This window comes from Metarhizium acridum (assembly GCF_019434415.1).
Source record: "Metarhizium acridum strain ARSEF 324 chromosome Unknown scaffold_574, whole genome shotgun sequence".
Taxonomy (NCBI): Eukaryota; Fungi; Ascomycota; class Sordariomycetes; order Hypocreales; family Clavicipitaceae; genus Metarhizium; species Metarhizium acridum.
The window spans coordinates 1,315,928-1,341,432 of record NW_027094044.1 but is presented as its reverse complement, the minus strand read 5'-3'; the positions used below and the strand labels follow the sequence as shown (position 1 = coordinate 1,341,432).

The 25,505-nt window shown below is 35.3% G+C and overlaps 2 protein-coding genes across 2 annotated transcripts; both read right to left on the bottom strand.

The window, feature by feature from the left end:
• Nucleotides 1-6,105: 6,105 nt before the first annotated feature.
• J3458_020811 (uncharacterized protein) lies at nt 6,106-7,178 on the bottom strand. Its single transcript, XM_066122252.1, has 2 exons — nt 7,135-7,178; nt 6,106-7,082 (listed from the first exon to the last, which is right to left on the bottom strand). Exon 2 carries the CDS (start codon nt 6,983-6,985, stop codon nt 6,440-6,442), a length of 546 nt encoding a protein of 181 aa, XP_065972880.1. The 5' UTR covers nt 6,986-7,082; nt 7,135-7,178; the 3' UTR covers nt 6,106-6,439.
• Nucleotides 7,179-21,991: 14,813 nt separating this feature from the next.
• On the bottom strand, nt 21,992-23,457 carry J3458_022578 (uncharacterized protein). The gene has a single exon (XM_066123075.1). It carries the CDS (start codon nt 23,198-23,200, stop codon nt 22,502-22,504), a length of 699 nt encoding a protein of 232 aa, XP_065972879.1. The 5' UTR covers nt 23,201-23,457; the 3' UTR covers nt 21,992-22,501.
• Between the last annotated feature and the right edge of the window lie 2,048 nt (nt 23,458-25,505).

The following is a 25,505-nucleotide window of genomic DNA, read 5'->3' as shown; positions in this document are numbered from 1 at the left end:
CTTTGACTCTGATCACTTGGTTACGGTCTACGACCTATTACCAACGTAACACCCAACTGCTCAGATTGACTGCCCTAGTGGCTCTGCCAACATAAACTACGACCTAGTTTATCCCTTGGGAACCTAGCGTTACACGTCGAAGACTCCTATTGGACCTTCCGTGCAACAGTCGTTACACGTTGAAAGCTCTTATTCAGACTACTACTGCGTCACTCTGAGCAATATCTGATAACTGTCAAACATGGCACCACGCGAAACTACTACCGCATCTGGATTGAATGAAACTCGGGAGGGACCACCAACCGTCTCTGCACACGAGATGCTTGCTGAGATTATACGCCTCCGCGAACGGGTTCAACAGATGGAAGAAGAACGACAGGAATAAGCCACGGCCGCTGCCACAAATGGAAAAGATCTAGGAGAGATCCTTAAACCCAGGACGCTAGGACCGTACGACGGATCCCTAGGTGCTCTCCAAGGCTTCCTCACTTAACTCAGGGCCTACCATAGACAATTCCTAAACAAAATGCAAGAATCCTCTGCTAAGGTACTTCATGCGGGAGGATGTATGACGGGAGTAGCACTAGCATGGTTTAAACCTATTATGAGGAACTACCTTAACAAAGAAAAAGACGACCGCGAAAACGAAACCAACACCATTTTCGAAAGTTACGATGAGTTCGAAAAAGCCATTAAGAAAGCCTTTGGTACTGTTGACGAAGCTAGAGCTGCTGAGTACCATATCGACGGACTCAAGCAGAAAGGATCGGCATCCGACTATGCCGCTCGCTTTAGACAACTCGCATCTCAGCTTGACTGGGAGGACGAACCTCTTATGTCAGCCTTTTATAAGGGACTTAAGGAAGAAGTTAAGGATGAACTCTACAGAGAAAACAGACCAGATAACTTATCGGACTACATCGCTATGGCGGTACGAATTGACGATAGATAGTATTAGCGACGCATATAGAAGAAACAGGGTAAAGGAACCTGGAACCCTACTAAAGGAAAGAGTTACCAAGCTAATCAACGCAGGAAGCGTGACGAACCTATTGCCTATGGTCACACTCTTAATCCTGGACGAATGGAGCTTGACGCTACCAAAAAAGATGACAAAAAGGAAAAGAAGTGTTATAATTGCGGAAAACCAGGACATTTCGCCAATAAATGCAAGAAACCCAAGAAAGAATGGAAGCTAGTACTAGAAGGAGGTAAGAAACAGCTTAATGCTACTAACCAATAGAAGCTCGAAATCTCCGAACCAAAGGTAGAGCACAAAAACCTAAGCTGGACCTTCTGCTACGATGACAACTGCTATATCCACCTCAGTAGTAAACAAGGAACCGGATGGTTTCCGAAAGAACCCAAGAAGCCGAAGAAAACATAAAGACAGATAAACCGGGCATTGGGAATCACGACACCACCCCCACGCAAACCAGGATACGAAAAGCTACAAAGGATACCAACGCCAGAGCTTGAGGAAATACGCGCAGGAATCCAAGCAGCGCGACAAGCGGCATAAGAGGACCTGGACGAACAATTAATGGAAAAGAAAACTCTTGCAATGATAGGACGAAAAGAACTCCATGAACCAAAATCGCCAGAATATTTGGACGAAGACTCGCACTAAGAAATCCTCGATTGGGTGCGACAACAAGCAGAAGCAAGGAAGATTCGAAGGGAACAACAATATAGGGAGGAACAAGACGCGCAAATCCTCACCACCCTCGATGAACCGGAAGACAGAGTAAAGGAAATGAGCGTCGACGACGACTGCGCAATCCTAGATACTCTAGAAGCGTCTGAAGACGAATAAAGCGAGGAAGAAACGCCTGCAAGGCTAACAGCCACACAAGAACAAGCTGTACAACGACATCTTCCCGCACTAATAGGAAAGCATTTCGCAATTCCTATTATTGCAGTGGACACTACCATAATGTTAAGAAGTCCGACACTATAGTACCTAGAGAGGGAAGAAGGGGACGACCCCAGACTCTCACCAAGACATAAGGACCATACACGATTAGCATGGGCATTATACATATTTATGATGTGCCAGGCACATTTTACAACCAAGGCACGACTGGATGCATTTCCGATCAGGATAAGAGGATATCCGATTAAAGCACTATACTTCAGATGGGAACTCCTAGAATGGAGAGTGAAGATAATCAACGACGATCAAACGATGATCTTGGAACCCAATTCAAACACACCTATCAAATGCCGAGCTCATACAGATCCTACGGATGTATGTGAATCAGACACATGCTAGTTGCACGTGTATACGAAGAACAGGTAATGGTATTAGTATGTGTATGAGGGAAAAATCCCAACACATAGAAGAGAGTTGTTACTTAAGTCACCTCGGTGTGAAACGAAAGACCACATGGTATGTCCACTACCCAATTGTTCGGAACATATGGTAGATAAGGCCAGGGAATGGCACAAGTGGCAATGTGGCACACCAGCAGCATATAAACGGGCATAACGAGCATTAGATATACTCGAACAAAAAGACCCTAGGGGAACCATAGAATTGACATACTATAACGAACGACAGCTGGATAAGTGGTACAATAAACAGAAGTTCAACCCCAGGTGCAACAAGAAATATGCGGTAAACTGCAACAATCCAAGATGCGAGAAGCATGGAGAAATGAAAGACCAGATTTACAACCGCCTATGTTAAATGTTTAACGATGGATTTTGCTTTAAACACCCACAGAATGAAACTGGACCTACGGAATGGTACCAGGAAATGAAGCGACAAATCGCAGAAGAATCTATTCCGGAAAACTTAAAAAACGAGGCACGCCATCTGTAAAAGGGCTACAGGCTAGCATGAAAAGAAAGACGCTAATGACCCTTAACGCAACCTAGAACGGACGAAGCGATAAGATGGTATTAGACGCTGAAGTCATGGGACATCGCGTTCGCATACTTGTGGATAGTGGCGCGATAGGCAACTATATCTCACCTAGAGTTGTGAATCGTTACCAACTACCGTGGAAACACAAAGAGGCACCATACAAGTTAACTGATATCGAAGGAAAACCTTTTAACTATAATGACGGGATCATTAACCGAGAGACTAATCATCTCGAAGTACAGATTCAAGATCATTCAGAAGTAATTCAACTCGATGTTATAGACGTATCGGAACACGACCTAGTGTTAGGGTACCCATGGTTATAGGAGAGTAACCCACTAATCAACTGGAGGACAGGCCAACTGAAGTGGAACGAGACTTCAGGCCAACAGATTCAGCAGATTTCGGAAGAAAGAACGAAATTTCGTCATAACTTAGCTCACGAACAGAGTTCTGAAGAAAAGGAACCTTCAAGCAAGTTATCCAAGGACCAACGACAATAAAAGAACAGTACAGAAACAACGAATACAGAGAAACGAACGATTGGATCCACCGTAACGACCCCGACGGCGCTACAAACCGGAATACGAACAACAATAAATAATAAAAAAACAAGAGCCAAGATCCGAAAGGTTATTACCGCCTTACGAAAAGACCTCGCAAACACAAATAAGAAGCTCGAAGGAGAAAAGAACAAAAACGATAAAGATGACAAAAGCCCAATAACGAAAGAAGAAAGACTCAAAAATATCCCCAAGGAATACCGGAAATACGAGAAATTATTTGCAGAAGAATTAGACACCGGATTACCAGAACACAGTCAATGGGATCATCAAATCGAATTGGTAAATGGAAAGTTAACAACATTCTATAAGATTTACAACCTGAACGCGAAAGAACTTGAAACGCTACGGGAATATATTAACGAGATGTTAGCGAAAGGCTACATTAGAGCATCCACATTAAAAGCTGGATACCTAGTTATGTTTGTTCCAAAGAAGAACGGGAAATTGCGGTTAGTAGTGGACTATCGGCGATTGAACGCGATTACCATGAAAGATCGAACACCGTTGCCGCTTATCTCCGAATTAAGAGATCGACTGCACGGTATGAATTGGTTCACCGCTTTGGACCTGAAGGGAGCATACAATTTAATTCGAATAAAGAAAGGCCATGAATGGAAGACAGCCTTTAGAACGAAATTCGGACTATTCGAATACTTGGTAATGCTATTTGGGCTTACCAATGCACCAGCGACATTCCAGAGAATAATTAACAGCGTACTACGAGAATATTTGGACAACTTTGTGGTGGTATATCTGAATGATATACTCATCTTCTCGAAAACCCTAGAAGACCACAAGACGCACGTACACAAGGTACTATAAGCGCTACAAAACGCAAAACTATTAGTTGAACCAGCAAAAAGCAAGTTCCATACACAGGAAGTAGACTTCCTAGGACACACAATACGACCAAACGAGATAAGAATGGAAAAAACAAAAATCGAGGCAGTAAGAAACTGGCTAACACCGAAGAATGTCAAGGACATACAAAGCTTTAGAGGCTTTGCGAACTACTACAGGAGATTCATCAAGAGCTACGGCGAAATCGCAGCACCCTTAGATGAACTCACCAAGAAGGATAAGCAGTGGAATTGGAACGATGAGGCGCAATGTGCCTTTGACAAGATCAAAGAACTCATCACATTCGAACCTGTTTTGAGAACCTTTGACCCAGAAAAGGAAACGGAATTAGAAACCGATTCATTAGACTTTGCTCTAGGAGCACAAGTTGGACAAAGAGACGATGACGGAAAACTACACCCTATTGCGTTCTACTCAAAGAAACTTCATGGAGTAGAACTCAACTACCCCATCTACGACAAAGAATTCCTAGCAATCATCAATGCTTTCAAGGAATTTAGACACTATCTTATAGGAAGCAAACACAAAGTTAAGGTGTACACTGATTATAAAAACATCTCTCACTTTGCGACGACACAACAATTGAATGGACGACAAATTCGATGGGCCGAATATCTTTCGGAATTCGACTATGAAATTATCCATCGAAAAGGATCCGAAAACGGGAGAGCAGACGCTCTAAGTCGAAGAAGCGACTACGACACAGGAGTACCTACAGCGACAGGACAACTCCTTGAGATCAATAAGAATGGCAATTATCAGCAAAGACAGCTCAACGCCATTATGAAAGTACAGCAAGAAGACCTAGTATACAACAAAGTACACCAATGGGCAAGAGACAACATACAACACATTGGAGACGTACCGATGGGATGCGTATGCTACCCAGGAGGAGTACCAATGTATGGAGAAAAGATCTGGATACCACCAGAGCTACGAGAAGAATGCATTAGGGAAATGCATGAACACCCAGTTTACGGACACCAAGGAATCCGCAAAACACTGGATAGGATACGACGACAATACGATTTCTTAGGAATCAAGAAAATGGTCGAAAAGGTTGTTAACGAATGCATATAATGCGGAAAGAGTAAGGCTTCTTGACATAAGCTATACGGAGAGTTACAACCATTACCAGTACCAACACGACCATGGGAATCGATAGCTTTCGATCATATTACGAAGCTACCAATGTCGAAAGAACCGATGACTAATGTGGAATATAACAGCATATTCGTGGTCACGGACAGACTCACAAAGTACGGATACTTTCTACCGTACAGAGAGGCAAGCAATGCAGAAGAACTTGCATATGTGTTCTTACGGACAATAGCAAGCAATCATGGGCTGCCAGAGGAAATCATATCGGATAGAGGAAGTACATTTACCTCAAAGTTTTGGCAAGCACTTATAGCACAACTTGGGACAAACCACAAGTTAAGCACTGCATACCATCCACAGACAGATGGACAGACAGAAAGGTTGAACCAGACGCTTGAACAGTATCTGCGATGCTACATTAATTATCAGCAGAATGATTGGGTAAAATGGTTATCTACAGCGCAATTGGCTTACAATAGCTCGATATCGGAATCGACAAAGCAAACACTAGCCTACGCCAATTACGGATTCAATCCCAAAGTATTCCAAACACAGCGCGAAGGACCACAAGCAGAACGAGCAATGCTGCAAGCAGAGGAATTAAAGAAATTGCATGAAGAAATGCGATACGAATTGGAATTCATACGAAACAGAATGGCACAATACCATAATCGGAAAAGATTGAAGGGACCAATCTTTGGGGAGGGAGACATGGTCTACCTACTCCGACGAAACATCAAAACAACGCGACCAAGCGACAAATTGGACTACAAGAAATTAGGACCATTCGCTATCAAAAAACGAATATCGACGAACAACTACGAACTTTCATTACCAAAAACTATGAGAAATCATCCTATAGTACATATTTCACTTCTTGAAAAAGCACCAGACAATGCACCAGCAGAAGAGGACATCGAAGTCATGAACGAAACGGAATATGAAGTAGAACGGATCTTAGACATGAGGACAAGAAACAAAACACGCCAATATCTCATTAAATGGAAAAACTATGGAGACGAGGAAAACACATGGGAACCTACGGAGCATTTGAAGAATTGCCAGCACCTACTACGGCAGTATCACCAGCAGCATTCAACAAGGCATCCCCAAACACAGCGTTCCAATCCAACACGTCAATAGCGCCTAACGATTGCGCATCGATAACAGCCTCGGATTCGCGACGCTCCTCCTCATCCAACTCATCCAACGACTGCAAACCCAAACGAGTCATCTCATTCCCTTTCGAGAGCAATTGACGCTTTTGCTTGCGCAATCGCTCCAAACGATTCAAGGATTCGTCCAAATCAGCTTGCGCCTGACGCAACGCTTCACGACGAGAGGCGAGGAGTTCTTCAGCAGACTCCTCTTCCCGGTTCAAACGTTTCGACTCAGAAATAATTCGACCAACTAAAAGACATTCATTAGCAAGAAGCAGTGACACACAGGGAAGATACCTACGCGAATTGATCGCGACGCCAGAGGCATCACAAGAACGCCCCCGCCGCACGCACTCTCCACATTTCAAAGAACGCTCAATCATCTTGCAGCGAAAACCACGGGCGGAACAAAACGAACACGGCATGATGTTAAAACCACAAGAATCTATGTATGCAGCTAGGGTATCTCGACGACGCGCGGAATCCGACCTCGGTTTCGATTTTTGGACTCTGGGAGGATAACTGGACATGGCGTCAGAAGGACATCACGGAAGATGGAAGAAGGAAAACTTACCAACGGAAGAAACAAGACACAAGGCTATTTATGAAACAAACTTGGGTCTTGAGGACAAGACCGTGGGAGAGGGGACATCGTGTTACGACCCAGCCGCAGGCTGCGGTGTAGGTCACAAAAGTGGGCCGAACTGCATGAGCTGCCGCGCAGCACAGGCAGGAGGGACCACGGAACAATGGTCAGCACGAGCTACCAGTAAGAAGGTGCTCACCATGCACGAAGTGAGCAGTGTAAGTGATCACGACAAAAGCAACGTGAGCAACGCTGTTGCTCACGTCTAGGATGGGTGATCATCATAGTATATAGGGACCCCCAGGTTCGCTTCATAGATAGACTCTAGCTCCTTAGCTTTCAACACAGATCATTACATTGACCTAAGCTTCGCTTACAACTCTTTGACTCTGATCACTTGGTTACGGTCTACGACCTATTACCAACGTAACACCCAACTGCTCAGATTGACTGCCCTAGTGGCTCTGCCAACATAAACTACGACCTAGTTTATCCCTTGGGAACCTAGCGTTACACGTCGAAGACTCCTATTGGACCTTCCGTGCAACAGTCGTTACAATAACCCGTAGGCATAAGAAGAAGGTAAGGGCACGTGACTAGCCACGTGACCCTAGAGGCGATTAAATAGGTTAATGTTTAAATATATTAATTAAAGAGGATTAAACTAACTAAACCTTAAGCTAATTAATTAAGGTTTAAAGGGATTAATAATTAAGCTAATTAATCTAGAATTATAATAGAGAGATAAACGAGTACTTAAAAAGAAGGTATTCTTATAGTTAAATAGTCTAGATCTTTATTAATTAATTTAAGTAATAGTTTTACTATTAAGAGTTATACTCTTAATAGCCTTATTATAATACTACTTAAAAGCTACTTTATAGCATTTAACCTAACTTACTTTTTAAGAAATAAACCTATTATACCTTAAAACCTAAGCTATTATTATATTTTGATTAAATTTTATTTAATAAGTTACCTTAAAACTTTAAGTAATAATAACTTCTAAGATATTTACTTTAAGTAAAAAGACTATTAATCTTAAGGAGATAATAAAGTATCTTTATAATAAGATTATTAAAATAGAGAAGTAAAATTAATAGCTTCTTAAATAATAAAATAACCTTTACGAAAAGATTAATAAGTAAGAAGAGAAACTTATAATAGTTTATAAAACTACACGTATAACCCTTATAAACACTTATAGTATATTAAAATTTCTTAAACTAGAACTATATAATAGTTATAAGGGGGATATAAGAAACTTTCTTATATAAGCTTAAGCTTACCTTTAAGTTAATAAGAAAATCTATAAGACACTTAAATCGTAGATTCTTTATATTAGTAATCTCTTAACTAAAAAGGTAATAGAATAATAGGAGCTAACCCTTCGCATATATTTTAAGTATAGCGTTAAAGCTAAAGTAAAAGTTATTTATATCTTCTTTAATTATAAAACCTTTAAAGAATAACTTCTTATTATATTTAAAAACTCTAATAAGTATAAAAAAGCTATATAATAGCTTACTTAACTTAAGTAAACTAGATTTATAGCTTATTATATTAGGGAGTTTAAACGTATTATAATAAAACTTAACTAAAATACTAAACTTAAAATAAAAGTCTTTTATTAAGGACTTAAAGAAGAAGTAAAGGATAATATTTATTAAGAAGATTATTTTAAGTTATTTAATAACTTTATTAAAATAATTATTAAGGTAAATAATTATTTATATAAGTAATATTACGAAAAAAGTTATAGGAAATTTAAATTATACGCTAGGTTTAATAAACCTAATAGTAATAAGCTACGCTAAATATTAATAGTATACGAGTACCACATTAAATCTATAGAACTTAACGCTATAAATAAGGAAAAGGGGAAGACTTATTATAATTATAGTAAGACTAGATACTTTATAAATAAATATAAAGCCCTAAAAAAGCTATAAAAGCTAATTCTTAAAGGTAAAAAGCTTTATACTATAAATTAAAAAGACTTACTTACGTGAAATCTTAGTGTAATAAGTAATAAAGAAAGCTTTATATTAATAAATAATATTAGTTTAAATAAAGATTAGGAATTTAAAACCTAATTAATACCTAATAACTTTTAAAAATATTAAATACCCTTATTAAAAAGTAAACCTTTACTAGAACTAATTTAAAAAGAAGAAAATTATTTAATTAAGAAAGATAAACTTAAAGTTAAATATAAACTCCTTAATTAAACCTTTTATTATAATAATAATTACTACACGTACCTTAATAATAAGTAAGGTAATAAATAGTTTCTACGAGAATAAAAGGGAAGGAGAATAACTCTTATAATATAACTAAAATTATAATAAACTAATTTTAAGATATTAAACGAAAAATTATATTATACTAAGAATAACGCATATATTACCTAAACTATAACCTTATAATATAAGAATAAAGGGAATTATATAACTATAAGTAACTCACTTAGCTTAAGTTTAATTAATATAAATAATAGATTAAGTAATTACTAAGAAAGCTCTAATAATACGTTAAAGAATAATCGCTAATAATAGCGCTTAAAGATACGCGCTAAATAATAAGAGAAGAGAATTAATAAATTAGAAAACGATAGCTATTATTATAATTAAGACCGATTTCTTAACGAAGATCTAATAGGTCTTTATATACTATAAATATTAGTAGTATAGTATACCTTATAATTAATATAATTATAATAGAACGAAAGATTTAAGTAATAATTAATAGCAGAGTATAAGGAAATTTTATCTCGTTAAATCTTATTAATAGATTATAATTACCTTAAATACTTAAAGATAAGCTCTATTAACTTATAATTATAAAAGAAACTACGGTAAAGTATAGCTAAAAAGTAATTAATATAAAAGTTATATAGCTTTTAGTTAATATATAAGGCACGAAACATTAAGTTACATTAAATATTATAGTAATCTTAAAATATAATATTATATTAGGGATACTCTAATTATAAGCGAGTAATTTACGAGTTAATTAAAGAACTAGTTAACTTTAATAGGATTTACTAGAATACAATTATAAAGCTAAGAGTAGCCTACGAAAAGCATCTTATTTAAACTATAATAAGCCTCTAGAAATATATATAATTACTAGAGAGCTAAAAGCTAAGATAATAAAGATTTCTAAGAAATACTTAAAGTATAATAAGCTATTTAATAGAGAGCTAAAAATAGAACTACTAGAGTATTTACGCTAAGATTATAAGATTAAACTTTAGCTTAATATTAAATTAACGTTTAATAAAATTTATTCTTAAAACCTTAAGTAAGATAAAGCACTTAAAAAGTATTTAAAGAATATATTATAAAAGGGATATATAAGACTATTAAAGTCTCTAATAAGATACCTAATCCTATAAGTATTAAAGAAGAATAAAAAACTATAATTATATATTAATTACTAATACTTAAATAAGATTATAATTAAGAATTAATACCTATTATTACTTATAATAGAAATTAAAGATAAAGTTAAAAAAGCTAAATAGTTTATTACACTTAACTTAAAAGAAGCCTATAACCTTATACGAATAAAAGAAAGCTACAAGTAAATAATAGTATTTTAAACTAATAAAGGATATTATAAATATCTAGTAATACCTTTTAAGCTTACTAACGTATTAGTAACCTTTTAAAGAATAATTAATATAATCTTATAAAAACAATTAAGAGTATTTATAATTATATACCTTAATAATATTCTTATTTACTTAAATACCCTTAAGGAATATAAATAACATATATATAAGGTACTATAAACTCTATAGAATAATAAACTCTTAATTAAAGCCTTAAAATACTAGTTCTATTAGAATACTATACACTTTTTAGAGTATATACTTATATATAAAGAAATATAAATAAGCCTAAATAAAATTAAAACTATTAAGAAATAGCCTATATTAAAGAATTTAAAGAAAGTTAAAGAATTTATAGTATTTGTAAACTTTTACCGTAAATTCTTAAGCGAATATAAAGATATCTTATAACCTCTTATAAACCTAATAAAGAAAGAAGTTAGCTTTTAATAAAATAAACTAAAAGCTATAGCATTTTAAAAGATAAAAGATTTAATTACGTTAGAATTTATGTTAAAAGCACTTAATTAAAATAAATCTTATAAGCTTAAAATAAACGCCTTAAACTTTATACTAGGCGAATAGCTTAAATAATAAGATAATTAAGAAAGATTATATTTAATTATATTCTTCTTAAAGAAACTCTATAAATTTAAACTTAATTATAGGATTTATAATAAAGAACTTATAACTATTATTAAGTGCTTTAAAGAATAAAGATATTATCTTATAAAAGTAAAGTATTAAATTAAGGTTTATATTAACTATAAGAATCTTATATTATTCTTAACTATAAAGGATTTAAATAAACGATAGATTAAATGGTATAAAACCCTTATAAATTATAACTTTAAGATTATATATTATAAAGAATTTAAAAATAAAAGGGCTAACGCGCTTAGCTAAAGAGAGAATTTAAAATTAAATAAGTAAGTAAGTAATATACCCTTATTACATGCTATTAAGAATAAAAACCTTATATTAGGTACCTAAGAAATTAATATAATATAGTAAGTTAAGCTAAATAAAACATAAATATATTAGATCGTATTATACATTAATAATAACAGCTATTTAAATAATTAAGAAACGAAAATGCATTTATTTAAGAAAGGTAAAACCTTCTTATATAATAAATAATAGTATATTCCTAGTATACTTTAAGAATAGCTTATTAAGGAAATATATAAGCATCTATTACACGAATATTAGGAAATAAGGAAAAAGATTAATAGGCTAAGAAAATTATATAACTTTCTAGAAAGTAAAAAAATAGTATAAGAAGTTATTAAGAAATATAACACGTATAATAAAGTAAAATTAGCGCGATACGTATTATACGAAGAATTATAACTAATATTACCACTTAAAAGAGTATAGTAAGCTATTATAATAAACTTTATTATTAAACTATTAAGGTTAAAAGAACTTATAATAAAAGTAGCTTATAATAGCATTTTAATTATTATAAATAAACTTATAAAATACGCCTATTATATTCTATATAAGAAATTAAGTAATACTAAGAACTTAACGTATATATTCTTTAAAATAATTATTATATAATATAAATTACTAATAAAGCTTATATTAAATTATAATAAATTATTTACCTTAAACTTTTAAAAATACCTTATAAAAACTATAAAGATTAAATAAAGCTTATTAATAGTATTTTACTTATAATTAGATAAATAAATAGAAATCTTAAACTAAATACTTAAATAATATCTGTAAAGCTATATTAACTACTAATAGAATAATTAGGTAGAATAGCTATTACTAGTATAATAGGCTTATAATAGCTTTAAGATTAATAATATAAAGATATTACTATTTAAGGTAAATTATAGATTTAACTCTATTATTAAGATATATATAATATAGAATATAAACGCGCTAGTAGCTATAGCGTATATAATAATTATAATAGAAATATAAAAATACTTATAATAGGAATAAATATTTTTATAAAACTAAATAAAATACTACGCGAATAAAAAAAGATTACTAGTACTAATTCTAAAGGAGAGATATAAAGTATACCTTATTCGTAAAAACATTAAAACTAAGTAACCTAATAATAAACTTAACTAAAAGAAGATTAAATTATTTCTTATTAAATAAAAAATCTTAAATACTAACTATAAACTATTATTATTAAATAAAATAAGAATTTATTCTATATTTTATATATTACTATTAAAGAAAGTATTAAATAAATTTATAATTACGATAAATATTATAATAGAAGATACTAATAAATATAAAGTTAAACGAATACTTAAAGTATAAAAAGATATAAAGAATTATTATTATCTCATTAAATAAAAGGGATATTTAAACTTTAAAAACACCTAAAAACCAGCTAAAAATCTTATGAATTACTTAATATTACTTAAATAGTTTTATTTTTAAGAAACGTATTTTAATTAATCTTTTAAGTATTATTTAATAACTTAATATTAAATTTAATATTTAAGAAATAAATTAAAATAGGATTTAAATTCTTAAAAGAAGTAAGAAAAACCCTTATAATCTTTTAAAGCTATTTTACTTTCTTACGTTTTATACGTTTTAACTCTTTAACGTTATTAATATTACGCGTAACTACACGTATTATTTTCTTAAACTATAATTTCTTTTATTTTTATAAATGTAAGACCTTTTAATTCTTAATTAAAGTACGCTTTTTAGCTTCTTTAAGCTCTCTCTTAAGCTTATAATATTAATTTATAATACTATAAAGCTATTAAGGGGTTACTCTTATAATATTATAATTCTTTTACTTATTTATTACACACTTTATATAATAACTTAAATTAAAAACGAAGGCTTTATATTAGGGAAGTCTTATACGAGTATAATAAGCGTAAGCCTTTATAAAGAATAAAAACGAATTATTAATTATTATAAAAAGAAGGTTATTCTAGTAAAGAAAAGAAGTAAATAAAGCTTTAAACCACTATTTTAAGATATAGTTAATTAATATAATAGTATATAATAATAAAAGAAAGAAAACGTATAACACTTAAGCCGGCCTATTTTAATAGCCTTAAGAATAAGACTAATAAAGAAGGGGTATAATATTATAAATAATACTATATAAGACATAAGACGAGACTATATTAGCTAAGATAAGTATAACTTATAGGTATAAGAAGAAGGTAAGAGCACGTAACTAGCCACGTAACCCTAAAGGCGATTAAATAGGTTAATATTTAAATACATTAATTAAAGAGAATTAAACTAACTAAACCTTAAGCTAGTTAATTAAGGTTTAAAGGGATTAATAGTTAAGTTAATTAATCTAAAACTATAATAGAGAGATAAACGAGTACTTAAAAAGAAGGTATTTCTATAATTAAATAGTTTAAATCTCTATTAATTAATTTAAGTAATAGTTTTACTATTAAGAGTTATACTCTTAATAGCCTTATTATAATACTACTTAAAAGCTACTCTATAGCATTTAACTTAACTTACTTCCTAAGAAACAAACCTACTATGCCTTAGAACCTAAGCCACCGTTACAAAAAGCCGCGCTTTAAGTATATATAAAATTATTATAAAGAGCGTATAATATATAATAAGAAATATCTTATTATTTAAAGTATAACGTATAAATAGTTTAATTACTTAAATTACTTATACACATAAATTATAAAGCATTAAAATACTCTTAAAGTTATTAATAATTTAATAGCTTTCTTTATAAATAATATCTTATAGTTTATCTCTTTATAGGTACTATAGCTTAAAATAAGCTATTTTAATTACGTAAACTATATTAAGTTAATAATAGATTTAGGTATTTAAGTAATAAATAAGGGTATAAGGCCTTATAAAGCTTATATTATAAGAAAAGGTAAGGCTAAGAACGCTTAAAGCGTAACTTATAAGACACTTAATTAAAGCTAAAGATAAATAGCTAATCTTAGAGGTTTTATTAGCCTATTAATAGAGCTCTTACGAATATAGTAAATACAAGTGTATTGTGTATTGTATTTTATATTGTATTGTATTTTCGTGTATTATATTTAAATACATTACATTACATTACGAAAATACTTATAAATGTATTTTAAGTAAAAAAGACCCTTGTTTTTTTAACTTAGGATTATAAGGCTAATTATAAGGGTTATAAGGGAAAATTTTATATCATTAAAAAGAGCTAAATTAGCTCTTTAAAATAACCCACTTTCTACTATTATAAGTTATCATATCAAAAAGTTATAAGCAATTGAAAATTCGCCCCACTTTACTTACTTTTTATCTTAAGACATAACTTTAAAGCTTAATATCTCGCTTAATATCCACATTTTAAAGTTAATTGTTAAAGATATAAAATCACGTGATTTTTAGCTTTATTTTAATATATAATATGCTTATGTAAGCATTTATTTCTATTATTAGATATTTTATAGCCTTATAATACATTTATAGGTATTCTTATCTTGTAATGTATTGTAATATATTATAATACAATACATTACAATACAGTATAGTAAAAAATACAAAAAATACAATACATTTAGAGGTCTAGATATTTCTAAGTCTAATTATATAGATATTAGTAAGGTTATAAAAGAAGAAGAAGAGAAGGAAAATATTTATGATTTTAATACTTAATTTAATATTAAAAGGGTTTTTTTATTATTATTTTTTATTTTATATAAAAGAGTGAAATTTTAGCTTTATAAAAGTTTAAAAAGTAATATTTAAAGTTAATTATATAAAGAGTTATTTAAATTTATATTTTATATAAATTTATATTTAATATTTTTATATTTAAGTTATAGGGTAATAAGTTAAATCTCTTTTTTTATAAAATATTTATATATAAATAATAGGATTTTTTTCCTTTATTAAATTAAATAAATTATAATTATAATTATAATATAAAATAATACCTACTTACCTAATATAAATCCCTTAAATTTCCCTTATACTTTCTCTTATTTTTATATTTTTATTAGTTTTTTAATCCCTGTTTTTAGCTTATTTAAGCTAGCTAATCCCTGCTTACTAATACTAATATTAGTAAGTAAATTTAGCTCTATTTTAGCTTATTAATTATATTAGCTAATAATAGCTTATAAATTAATTAATACTACATATTACACTAATTTTTAAAATGTAATATAGTATAGTAAAACTACACTATACTACACTACACTAAAATTCACTAAAAACTATAAAACTACACTACTTCTAATACTCTGCACGTATTAACTAATAAGTAGGTGTTTAAAGCTAAGCTAGGTTTAATTAATAAGATTAAATGCTATAAGGCCTAATACGTGGTTTAAGGCTTTAAATAAAAGTATAATATCAATTATAATAAAACCTTTATCTTAATAGTTTAATAAAAGACTTATTACTTATTATTCGCTTTAATTATACTTTTAAATTAAAAGATTAAATAAATAAACGTAAAGATAGCCTTTTTATATAATTACGTAAATAAAATAATTTACGTTAAACTTTTAAATAGCTTTAAGAAATCTAATAAGATCTAGTAATTAAAGAAAGTATTATATAGCTTAAAATAAGCCCTTAAAGTATAATTTAAGATACTCTTTATTAAATTAATTTCTTATAAATTTAAATAATTTAAATATAATAAAGCTATATTTATTAAGAATAATATTATTATTAATATTTACGTGAATAATTTATTATTCTTTAGCTTAAATAAAAAAGCTATTATAAAAGTAAAGGGTAAGTTATTAAATAAGTTTAAGATAATTAACTTAAGTATAATAATATTCTTTTTGAGTATAATTATAATAAGGGATTATAAGAAGAGAACTCTCTTATTATTATAATAATTTTACCTAAAAAGATTACTTAAGTAACTAAAAATAAATAATATAAAGCTTTAATATATATTTATAAACGTCTTTAAAGTATTAAAACCCTATAAAGAGAGTAAAAAATATAATAAGAATAATAAGTAACTTTTTTAATATATTTTTAAAACACTAATATTTATAATAATTAATACTTATATTAATTTAATTTACTTAATAATAAAGCTTAATAGGTTTATAATAAACTTATTAATAAAATACTTATTTATAATAAAGTAAGTATTATATTATATTAAATATACACTTAATCTATTATTATAATTTAATAATAATAATAATTAATAAATTATAAGCTACTTTAATATTAAGTAAGTATAAGATAAAAGTAACTTAAGATTTATAAACTATTATATCTTTTTATTAATTAATACTATTATTAATTAAAAGAGTAAGAAATAAATGTTACGAACCAAGGGTACCTGAAGCAGTTGGCCGGCGTCATGGGCCGCCAGCATGCAGACAAGAATGGGGCCCGACGGGATCGCAGGTCACGTGAGGGGATCAGATGGGATCAGTCTGATCCAACTCAATGGATCAGAGGGGATCAACCTGATCCAGCACGGGGGATCAGATGGGATCTATCTGATCCAGGACTACAATAGAGAGATAGACGAGTACTTAAGGAGGAGGTATTCCCATAGTCAGATAGTCTAGATCTCTATTGATCAATCTAAGCAATAGTTTTACTATTGAGAGTTATACTCTTAACGGCCTTATTGTGATACTGCTCAAAAGCTACTCTGTAGCATTCAACCTGACTTACTTCCTAAGAAACAGACCTACTGTGCCTTAGAACCTAAGCCACCGTTACATTTTGATCAATCCTGTTCAGTAAGTTACCTTGAAACTTTGAGCAGTAACGACTTCCAAGATGTCTACTTCAAGCGGAAAGACCACCAACCCCGGGGAGATGATGAAGTACCTTCATGACAAAATCACCGAGCTCGAGAAGCAGAATCGACAGCTTCTCGACCGACAGAATGATCTCTACGAAAAACTTGAGGCACGAGAAGAGGAACTTGCAGCAGTTCAAAATCTCACACCTGCATCCTCTATCAACAACAACAACATGCCAAAATTCCCCAAGCCTGAATCATACGATGGTTACAAAGGTGATGTGAGGAACTTTCTCACACAAGCCCAAGCTTACCTACGAGTCAACGAAAAAATCTACACGACACCTGAGTCACAGATTCTTTGCATTGGCAACCTCTTGACTGGGAAAGCAATGGAATGGTGGGAGCCAACCCTCCGCGCACATCTTAAGCACGGTGCCGAAGCCGGAGCGGAAGTTGTCCACATCTTCTCTGATTACGAAACCTTCGAAGAACGACTTCTCGCTGCATTTGGAAATCCCGATGAGCATAAGGAAGCTACACGACAACTTACTCGACTCAAGCAGACCGGATCTGCAGCTCATTACGCTAGGGAATTCAAACGCATCGCAGCAAAACTCAACTGGAATACCGAACCCAAAATGGAAGTCTTCTATCAAGGACTCAAAGAAGAAGTGAAGGATGACATTTATCGAGAAGATCGTCCTGAGTTATTTGACGACTTCGTCGAAATGGTCATCAAGGCAGACAACCGTCTATACGAGCGACGTCACGAAAAAAGTCACAGGAAATTCGGAACATATGCTAGGTTCAATAAACCTAATAGTAGCAAGCCACGCCGAACATCGACAGCATACGGGTACCACGCCGGACCTATGGAACTTGACGCCGCGAATAAGGAAAAGGGGAAGACTTGTTACAATTGTGGCAAGACTGGACACTTTGCGAATAAATGCAGAGCCCCGAAAAAGCCATGGAAGCCAATCCCTGAAGGCAAGAAGCTCCATGCCGCAAATCGAGAAGACTTGCCCACGCGAAATCTTAGTATGGCAAGCAATGAAGGAAACCACACGTCAGCAAACAACACCAGTTCGGATGAAGATTGGGAATTCGGAACCCAACCAGTACCCGACGACTTTTGGGAACACTGGACACCCTCACCAAAAAGTGAACCTTCACTGGAACAGATCCAAGAAGAAGAGAATCATCCAACTGAGAAAGACGAACCTGAAATCGAACACAGACTCCTTAATTGGACCTTCTGTTACGATGACAATTGCTACACGCACCTTAGCAGCAAGCAAGGTAGCGGATGGTTTCCACGAGAACGAAAGGGAAGGAGAACAACCCTTACGATACAACCGAAATTACGACGAACCGATTCAAAGATATTGAACGGAAAGTTATACTGTGCTAAGGATAACGCACACACTACCCAAGCCATAACCCCACAATGCAAGGAGGAAGGGAACTGTGTGACTGCGAGCAACTCGCTTAGCCCGAGTTCGATTAACACAGATGGTAGATCAAGCGATCACCAAGGAAGCTCCAACAATACGTCGGAAGACAACCGCCGACGACAGCGCCTAGAACAACGCGCTAGAGAACGACATGAGGACAGGATCAACAAATCGGGAAACGACAGCCGTCGTCGCAATTAAGACCGATTCCTCGACGGAGATCCGACAGGTCTCTATGTACTGCAAACATCGGCAGCACAGCACACCTCATGATCGACATGACTATAATGGGACGAAAGATCCAGGCAATGATTGATAGCGGAGCACAAGGAAATTTTATCTCGCCGAATCTCGTCAACAGATTACGATTGCCTTGGACACCCAAAGACGAGCCCTACCGACTCACGACTGTGGAAGGAACTGCGGTGAAGTATAGCCAAGGAGTAGTCGACATGGAAGTTGCGCAGCTTCTAGTCGACATACAAGGCACGAAACACCGAGTTACACTAGATATCACAGTGATCTCAAAACACGATGTTATATTAGGGATACCCTGGTTGCGAGCGAGCAATCCACGAGTCAATTGGAGAACCGGCCAACTTCAATGGGATTTACCAGGATGCGGTTACGAAGCAGAGAGCGGCCTACGAAGGGCACCTCATTCGAACTACGACAGGCCTCTAGGAATATATGTGATCGCCAGAGAGCCAAAAGCTGAGACAACGGAGATTCCCGAGGAATACTCACAGTACAGCAAGCTGTTCAGCGGAGAGCTAGAAACAGGACTACCGGAGCATTCACGCTGGGACCACGAGATCAGACTCCAGCCCGGTACTGAACCAACGTTCAACAAAATTTATCCTCAGAACCCTGAGCAGGACAAGGCACTCAAGGAGTATCTGGAGGACATGCTACAAAAAGGATACATACGACCATCAGAGTCCCCAGCAGGATACCCAATCCTGTGGGTACCAAAGAAGAACGGGAAACTACGACCATGCATCGATTACCGACACTTGAATAAGATCACAATCAAGAATCGATACCCGTTACCGCTTATGACGGAAATCAGAGACAAAGTTGGAAAAGCCAAATGGTTCACCACACTCGACTTAAAAGGAGCCTATAACCTTATACGGATGAAAGAAGGCCACGAGTGGATGACAGCATTTCGAACCAGCAGAGGACACTACGAATATCTAGTGATGCCTTTCGGGCTTACCAACGCACCAGCAACCTTTCAAAGAATGATCGATACAATCTTACGGAAACAACTAGGAGTGTTTGTGGTTGTATACCTCGACGATATCCTCATTTATTCAGATACCCTTGAGGAACACAAACGACATGTACATGAGGTACTACAAACTCTACAGGACAACAAACTCTTAGTCGAAGCCTCGAAATGCCAGTTCCACCAGAACACTGTGCACTTTCTAGGGTACGTGCTCACATACGGAGAAATACGAATGAGCCCGGATAAGATCAAAACCATCAAGGAATGGCCTACACCAAAGAATCTAAAGGAAGTTAGAGGATTCACAGCATTCGTGAACTTCTACCGCAAATTCTTGAGCGGATATGGAGACATCTCACGACCTCTTACAAACCTAACAAAGAAAGAAGTCGGCTTCCAATGGAACGAACCAGAAGTCACGGCATTCCAGAAAATGAAAGATTTAGTTACGTCAGAACCTGTGTTGAAAGCACCTGATCAGGACAAACCTTATGAGCTTGAAACGGACGCCTCAGACTTTGCACTAGGCGGACAGCTTGGACAACGAGATGATCAAGGAAGATTGCACCCAGTTGCATTCTTCTCGAAGAAACTCCACGGACCCGAACTCAACTATGGGATCCACGACAAAGAACTCATGGCTATCATTGAGTGCTTCAAAGAATGGAGACACTATCTCATAGGAGCAAAGCATCAAATCAAGGTCTATACCGATCACAAGAATCTCACATCGTTCTTGACCACAAAGGATCTGAACAAACGACAGATCAGATGGTATGAAACCCTCACGGATTATGACTTCGAAATCATATACCGTAAAGGATCCGAAAACGGAAGAGCAGACGCGCTCAGCCGAAGAGAGGATTTGAAATCGGATGAGCAAGTGAGTAATGCACCCTTGCTACGCGCCACCAAGGATGGGAACCTTGTGCTAGGCACCCGAGAAATCAACATGACATGGCAAGTCAAGCCAGATGAAACATGGATGCATCGGATCGCATCATGCATTAAGAATGACAGCTATCTGGACAATTGGGAAACGAAAACGCATCTGTCCAAGGAAGGCAAGACCTTCTTGTACAATGAACGGCAGTATGTTCCCAGTACACTTCAAGAACAGCTTGTCAAGGAAATACACGAGCACCCACTACACGGACATCAGGGTGTAGGGAAAACGATCAGCAGGCTAAGAAGATCGTACGACTTCCCAGAAAGCAGAAAAATGGTACAAGAAGTCATCAAGAAATGCGACACGTGCAACAAAGCAAAATCAGCGCGACACGCACCATACGGAGAATTACAACCGATATCGCCACCTGAAAGAGCATGGCAAACTGTTACAATGGACTTCATCGTCAAACTACCGAAGTCAAAAGAACCCATGACAGGAGTAGCTTACGACAGCATCCTAGTTATTGTGGACAAACTCACAAAATACGCCTACTACATTCCATACAAGGAATCGAGCAACACCAAGGACTTAGCGTATATGTTCTTCAAAACAGTCATTGCACAACATGGATTACCAACAAAGCTTATATCGGATCGCGACAAATTGTTCACCTCAAACTTTTGGAAATGCCTCATGGAAACCATGAAGATCAAACAAAGCTTATCAACGGCATTCCACCCACAATCAGATGGACAAACAGAAATCTTGAACCAAATACTCGAACAATATCTGCGAAGCTATGTCAACTACCAACAGAATGATTGGGTAGAATGGCTACCACTAGCACAATGGGCTTACAATAGCTCCGAAATTGACAACATGAAGATGTCACCGTTCAGGGCAAATTACGGATTTGACCCTATCATCGAGACACATGCGACACAGAATGTGAACGCGCCAGCAGCTACAACGCATGCAGCAACCATGACAGAAATACAGAAACACTTGCAACAGGAATGGATATTTTTGCAGAACCGAATGAAACACTACGCGGACAGAAAGAGATTGCCAGCGCCAATCCTAGAGGAGGGACATAAAGTATACCTCATTCGCAAAAACATCAAAACTAAGCGACCCAGCGACAAACTCGACTGGAAGAAGATCGGACCATTCCTTATCAAACGGAAAATCTCGAATACCAACTACGAACTATCATTACCAGATGGAATGAAAATCCATCCCATATTTCATATATCGCTACTAGAGAAAGCACCAGATGAATCTACAATCGCTACCAACATCACAACGGAAGATACCAACGAATACGAAGTCGAACGGATACTCAAAGCACGGGGAGATACAAAGAATCGTCATTATCTCGTTAAATGGAAGGGATATCCAAACTCCGAAAACACCTGGGAACCAGCCAAGAATCTCACGAACTGCTCGACGTCGCTTGAACAGTTCCACCAGAGAATAAAAACTCATCAGGAATAGGGAAACCCAAGTCTGCTAGAAACTCGGGTGTCTGATTGAGCATGTTGGACTCCAACTCCAGACGCTCCTGGGCCTCTAACTCGTCCAGACTCTCCACACCACGAGCAATCATCTCCGCAGCCTTTTGTCGCAAAAATTTCTCCTGACGACGAATCCTTTGCAAACGAGCCATCGCCCGCTCCAAATCCTCCTCGGCCGAAGCACGTTCTCTGTCGAGACGATCCTTTTCGCGAAGGACACGATTATAAGCATCCGAAGACGTTCCGCCCGGATTGCAGCTGGTGTAACCACGCAAAGCACATTCGCTGCACCTGTCTTTCCCTTCAGCGACAATGCACTCTCGATTGTTTTTTCGACACGAATCGCAGGAAGGCATGACGAAGCCAAAGGCAGATATGAACTCGGAAAGACGTTTGCGATCAATCTTCTGGTTAGGGCGAGATCGCTGTTTCGAAACACGGTCAGAAGACATTGTGAAAAGAATGACGAAGAAAGAAAAAAGGGAAAGAGGGGAAGGAAGAGAATACTTACCGGACGAAACGAAATGGCCTTGAGGACAAGACCAATGGGGGAGGAGTATTATGTTACGAACCAAGGGTACCTGAAGCAGTTGGCCGGCGTCATGGGCCGCCAGCATGCAGACAAGAATGGGGCCCGACGGGATCGCAGGTCACGTGAGGGGATCAGATGGGATCAGTCTGATCCAACTCAATGGATCAGAGGGGATCAACCTGATCCAGCACGGGGGATCAGATGGGATCTATCTGATCCAGGACTACAATAGAGAGATAGACGAGTACTTAAGGAGGAGGTATTCCCATAGTCAGATAGTCTAGATCTCTATTGATCAATCTAAGCAATAGTTTTACTATTGAGAGTTATACTCTTAACGGCCTTATTGTGATACTGCTCAAAAGCTACTCTGTAGCATTCAACCTGACTTACTTCCTAAGAAACAGACCTACTGTGCCTTAGAACCTAAGCCACCGTTACAATAAAGTATAGTAATTACGTTAAGCATTAAATTTAAGTATATTAAGCTCTTTAATATAAGATTAAAAGCTATATATTTAAAAGGCTTAATAAAGGAGATATATAAAGAGTAAATACTATTATAATTATTTATTAATAATAATAATATTATAATAATCTTTAATAATATTAAATTTTATAAATAAATTAAGTATATTTAAATTTAATATTATAAGATATAAGAGCTTATATAAAAAGATATAATAAAGGTTAATTAAACTTTTAAGAAGAAAAACCTAATAAATTTAAGAATAAAGGTACTATTATAATTAAAGTTAAAGAAGTAAGTTAAGTTTATTAACTTAAGGTAAAAGAAAGAGAAGAAGAAGACTATTACTTAAAAGAATAATATTAGTAAAGAATATTACGTTAATAGTTATTAATTATTACTCTTTTTCTTATAAGGTTTTAATAAGAGTAATAAAATATTTAAACTAACTTTTAATAAATAAGCCTTTATAATTATAATAAGGAGAGGTATTTAATTTCTATAATTAATTATAATTACTTTAATTAAATTAATAGGTAAGGTGTATATTAGAGCTCGTACCGCCTATAATGTGTACCGGTGTAACTTGTACTTTTCATCCCACATAACGGGACAATACATACAGTTGCAACATTTTTCATCATTACTAGTTTCTACCCCGGCCGCGTCTTTTCAAGGCTCAGAAATCCCTGATTGCAGAATTGTTGAATGACACAAGTCTCCTTTCTCACGGTCGGTTCGGAAGCCAAGATATCAAGAAAATCACCTCTTGTGAAAACCATGTTCGTTTGAAGTGGCGGGGCAGGGTCATACAGAGCTGGGGTATCCCGGGTGCGCACATTCCCCGATGGCAGCTGTGTGAGCTTTCTGGCACCAAATTTTCCGTCCAGAATGTTGTGTCATGTTGTGCAAGACGAGAAATACCTTTGACTTTCGGTTGGAGCTTGTAAAAAGAAGTCCCTGTTACGAGCGTCTGTTAGTCCACGATCCACGACAGCATGGTCTTGTGAGTCCCCCTCCTTGTTGGATGGAGCGAGTGCCGTGACTACGAGCCAACTCCAATGGTATTGGCCCATGGTCAAGTACATGTACAATGCATCTGATTCGTCGCAGCATGAGCTCAGTTACGCTCAATGTCCTGTGGACTCCTTTCACGCACTACGCGGTATTTATATCAAGTTGGTGACCTTTTCATGTTCACCACGAACTGGTGCTATTAACAATACCTCGAGTTTGTGATTTTCTGATTAGCTAGCAACCTGCAGGTCATGATAGACCAAGCAGCCCGCTCCAAGTTCCATTTGCTCTGCCTCTGTTGCAGGCCCCAGGCTCAACCACACGCGCTTCTCAGGGACTTGGCTACCAGAGGCCATCAAGTCACGGCTAACAGGGAGCAGGAGCTTTACATATATGCATGGCTTGGGCCGTACCGTCCTGTCTTCTTGAGAACAAGGTTGTGAGCCATCATCGACCACAGCCTTTGGACTTGCGTCTCATATGAGCGACAATGTGCTCCTAAAGCGCCCTGAGAATTCTGCCCGAGCCCCGAGCCTCGCTGGGATTCATGGCACCCGTCAGTAGTGTTGACACTACGCACAGTGCTAACAGCGGGAAGAATCACTCGAGAATTCGGGCCGTGAACTATTATTGCAACAGAATGATGGACGTGAGCATCATAACATGATGGTATGGCTCGACTGTAATAGTCCCCTTCATCGTGTGACGAGTCCAGACTGCTGCTCCGAGGTCTGGCTGTGTCGACACCACCAGATAACCACACCAGCCACGTCTGAAGCGTGTATGCCCTCTCTGTAAGCGAGAAACCGCCCCTGCCGACACAAGAGGTTCAGCGTTGTGATTGGCGACCAGACTAATTTATCCAGGCACCATTTGTAACGGGCTGCTGCGAGTAAGGACCGCC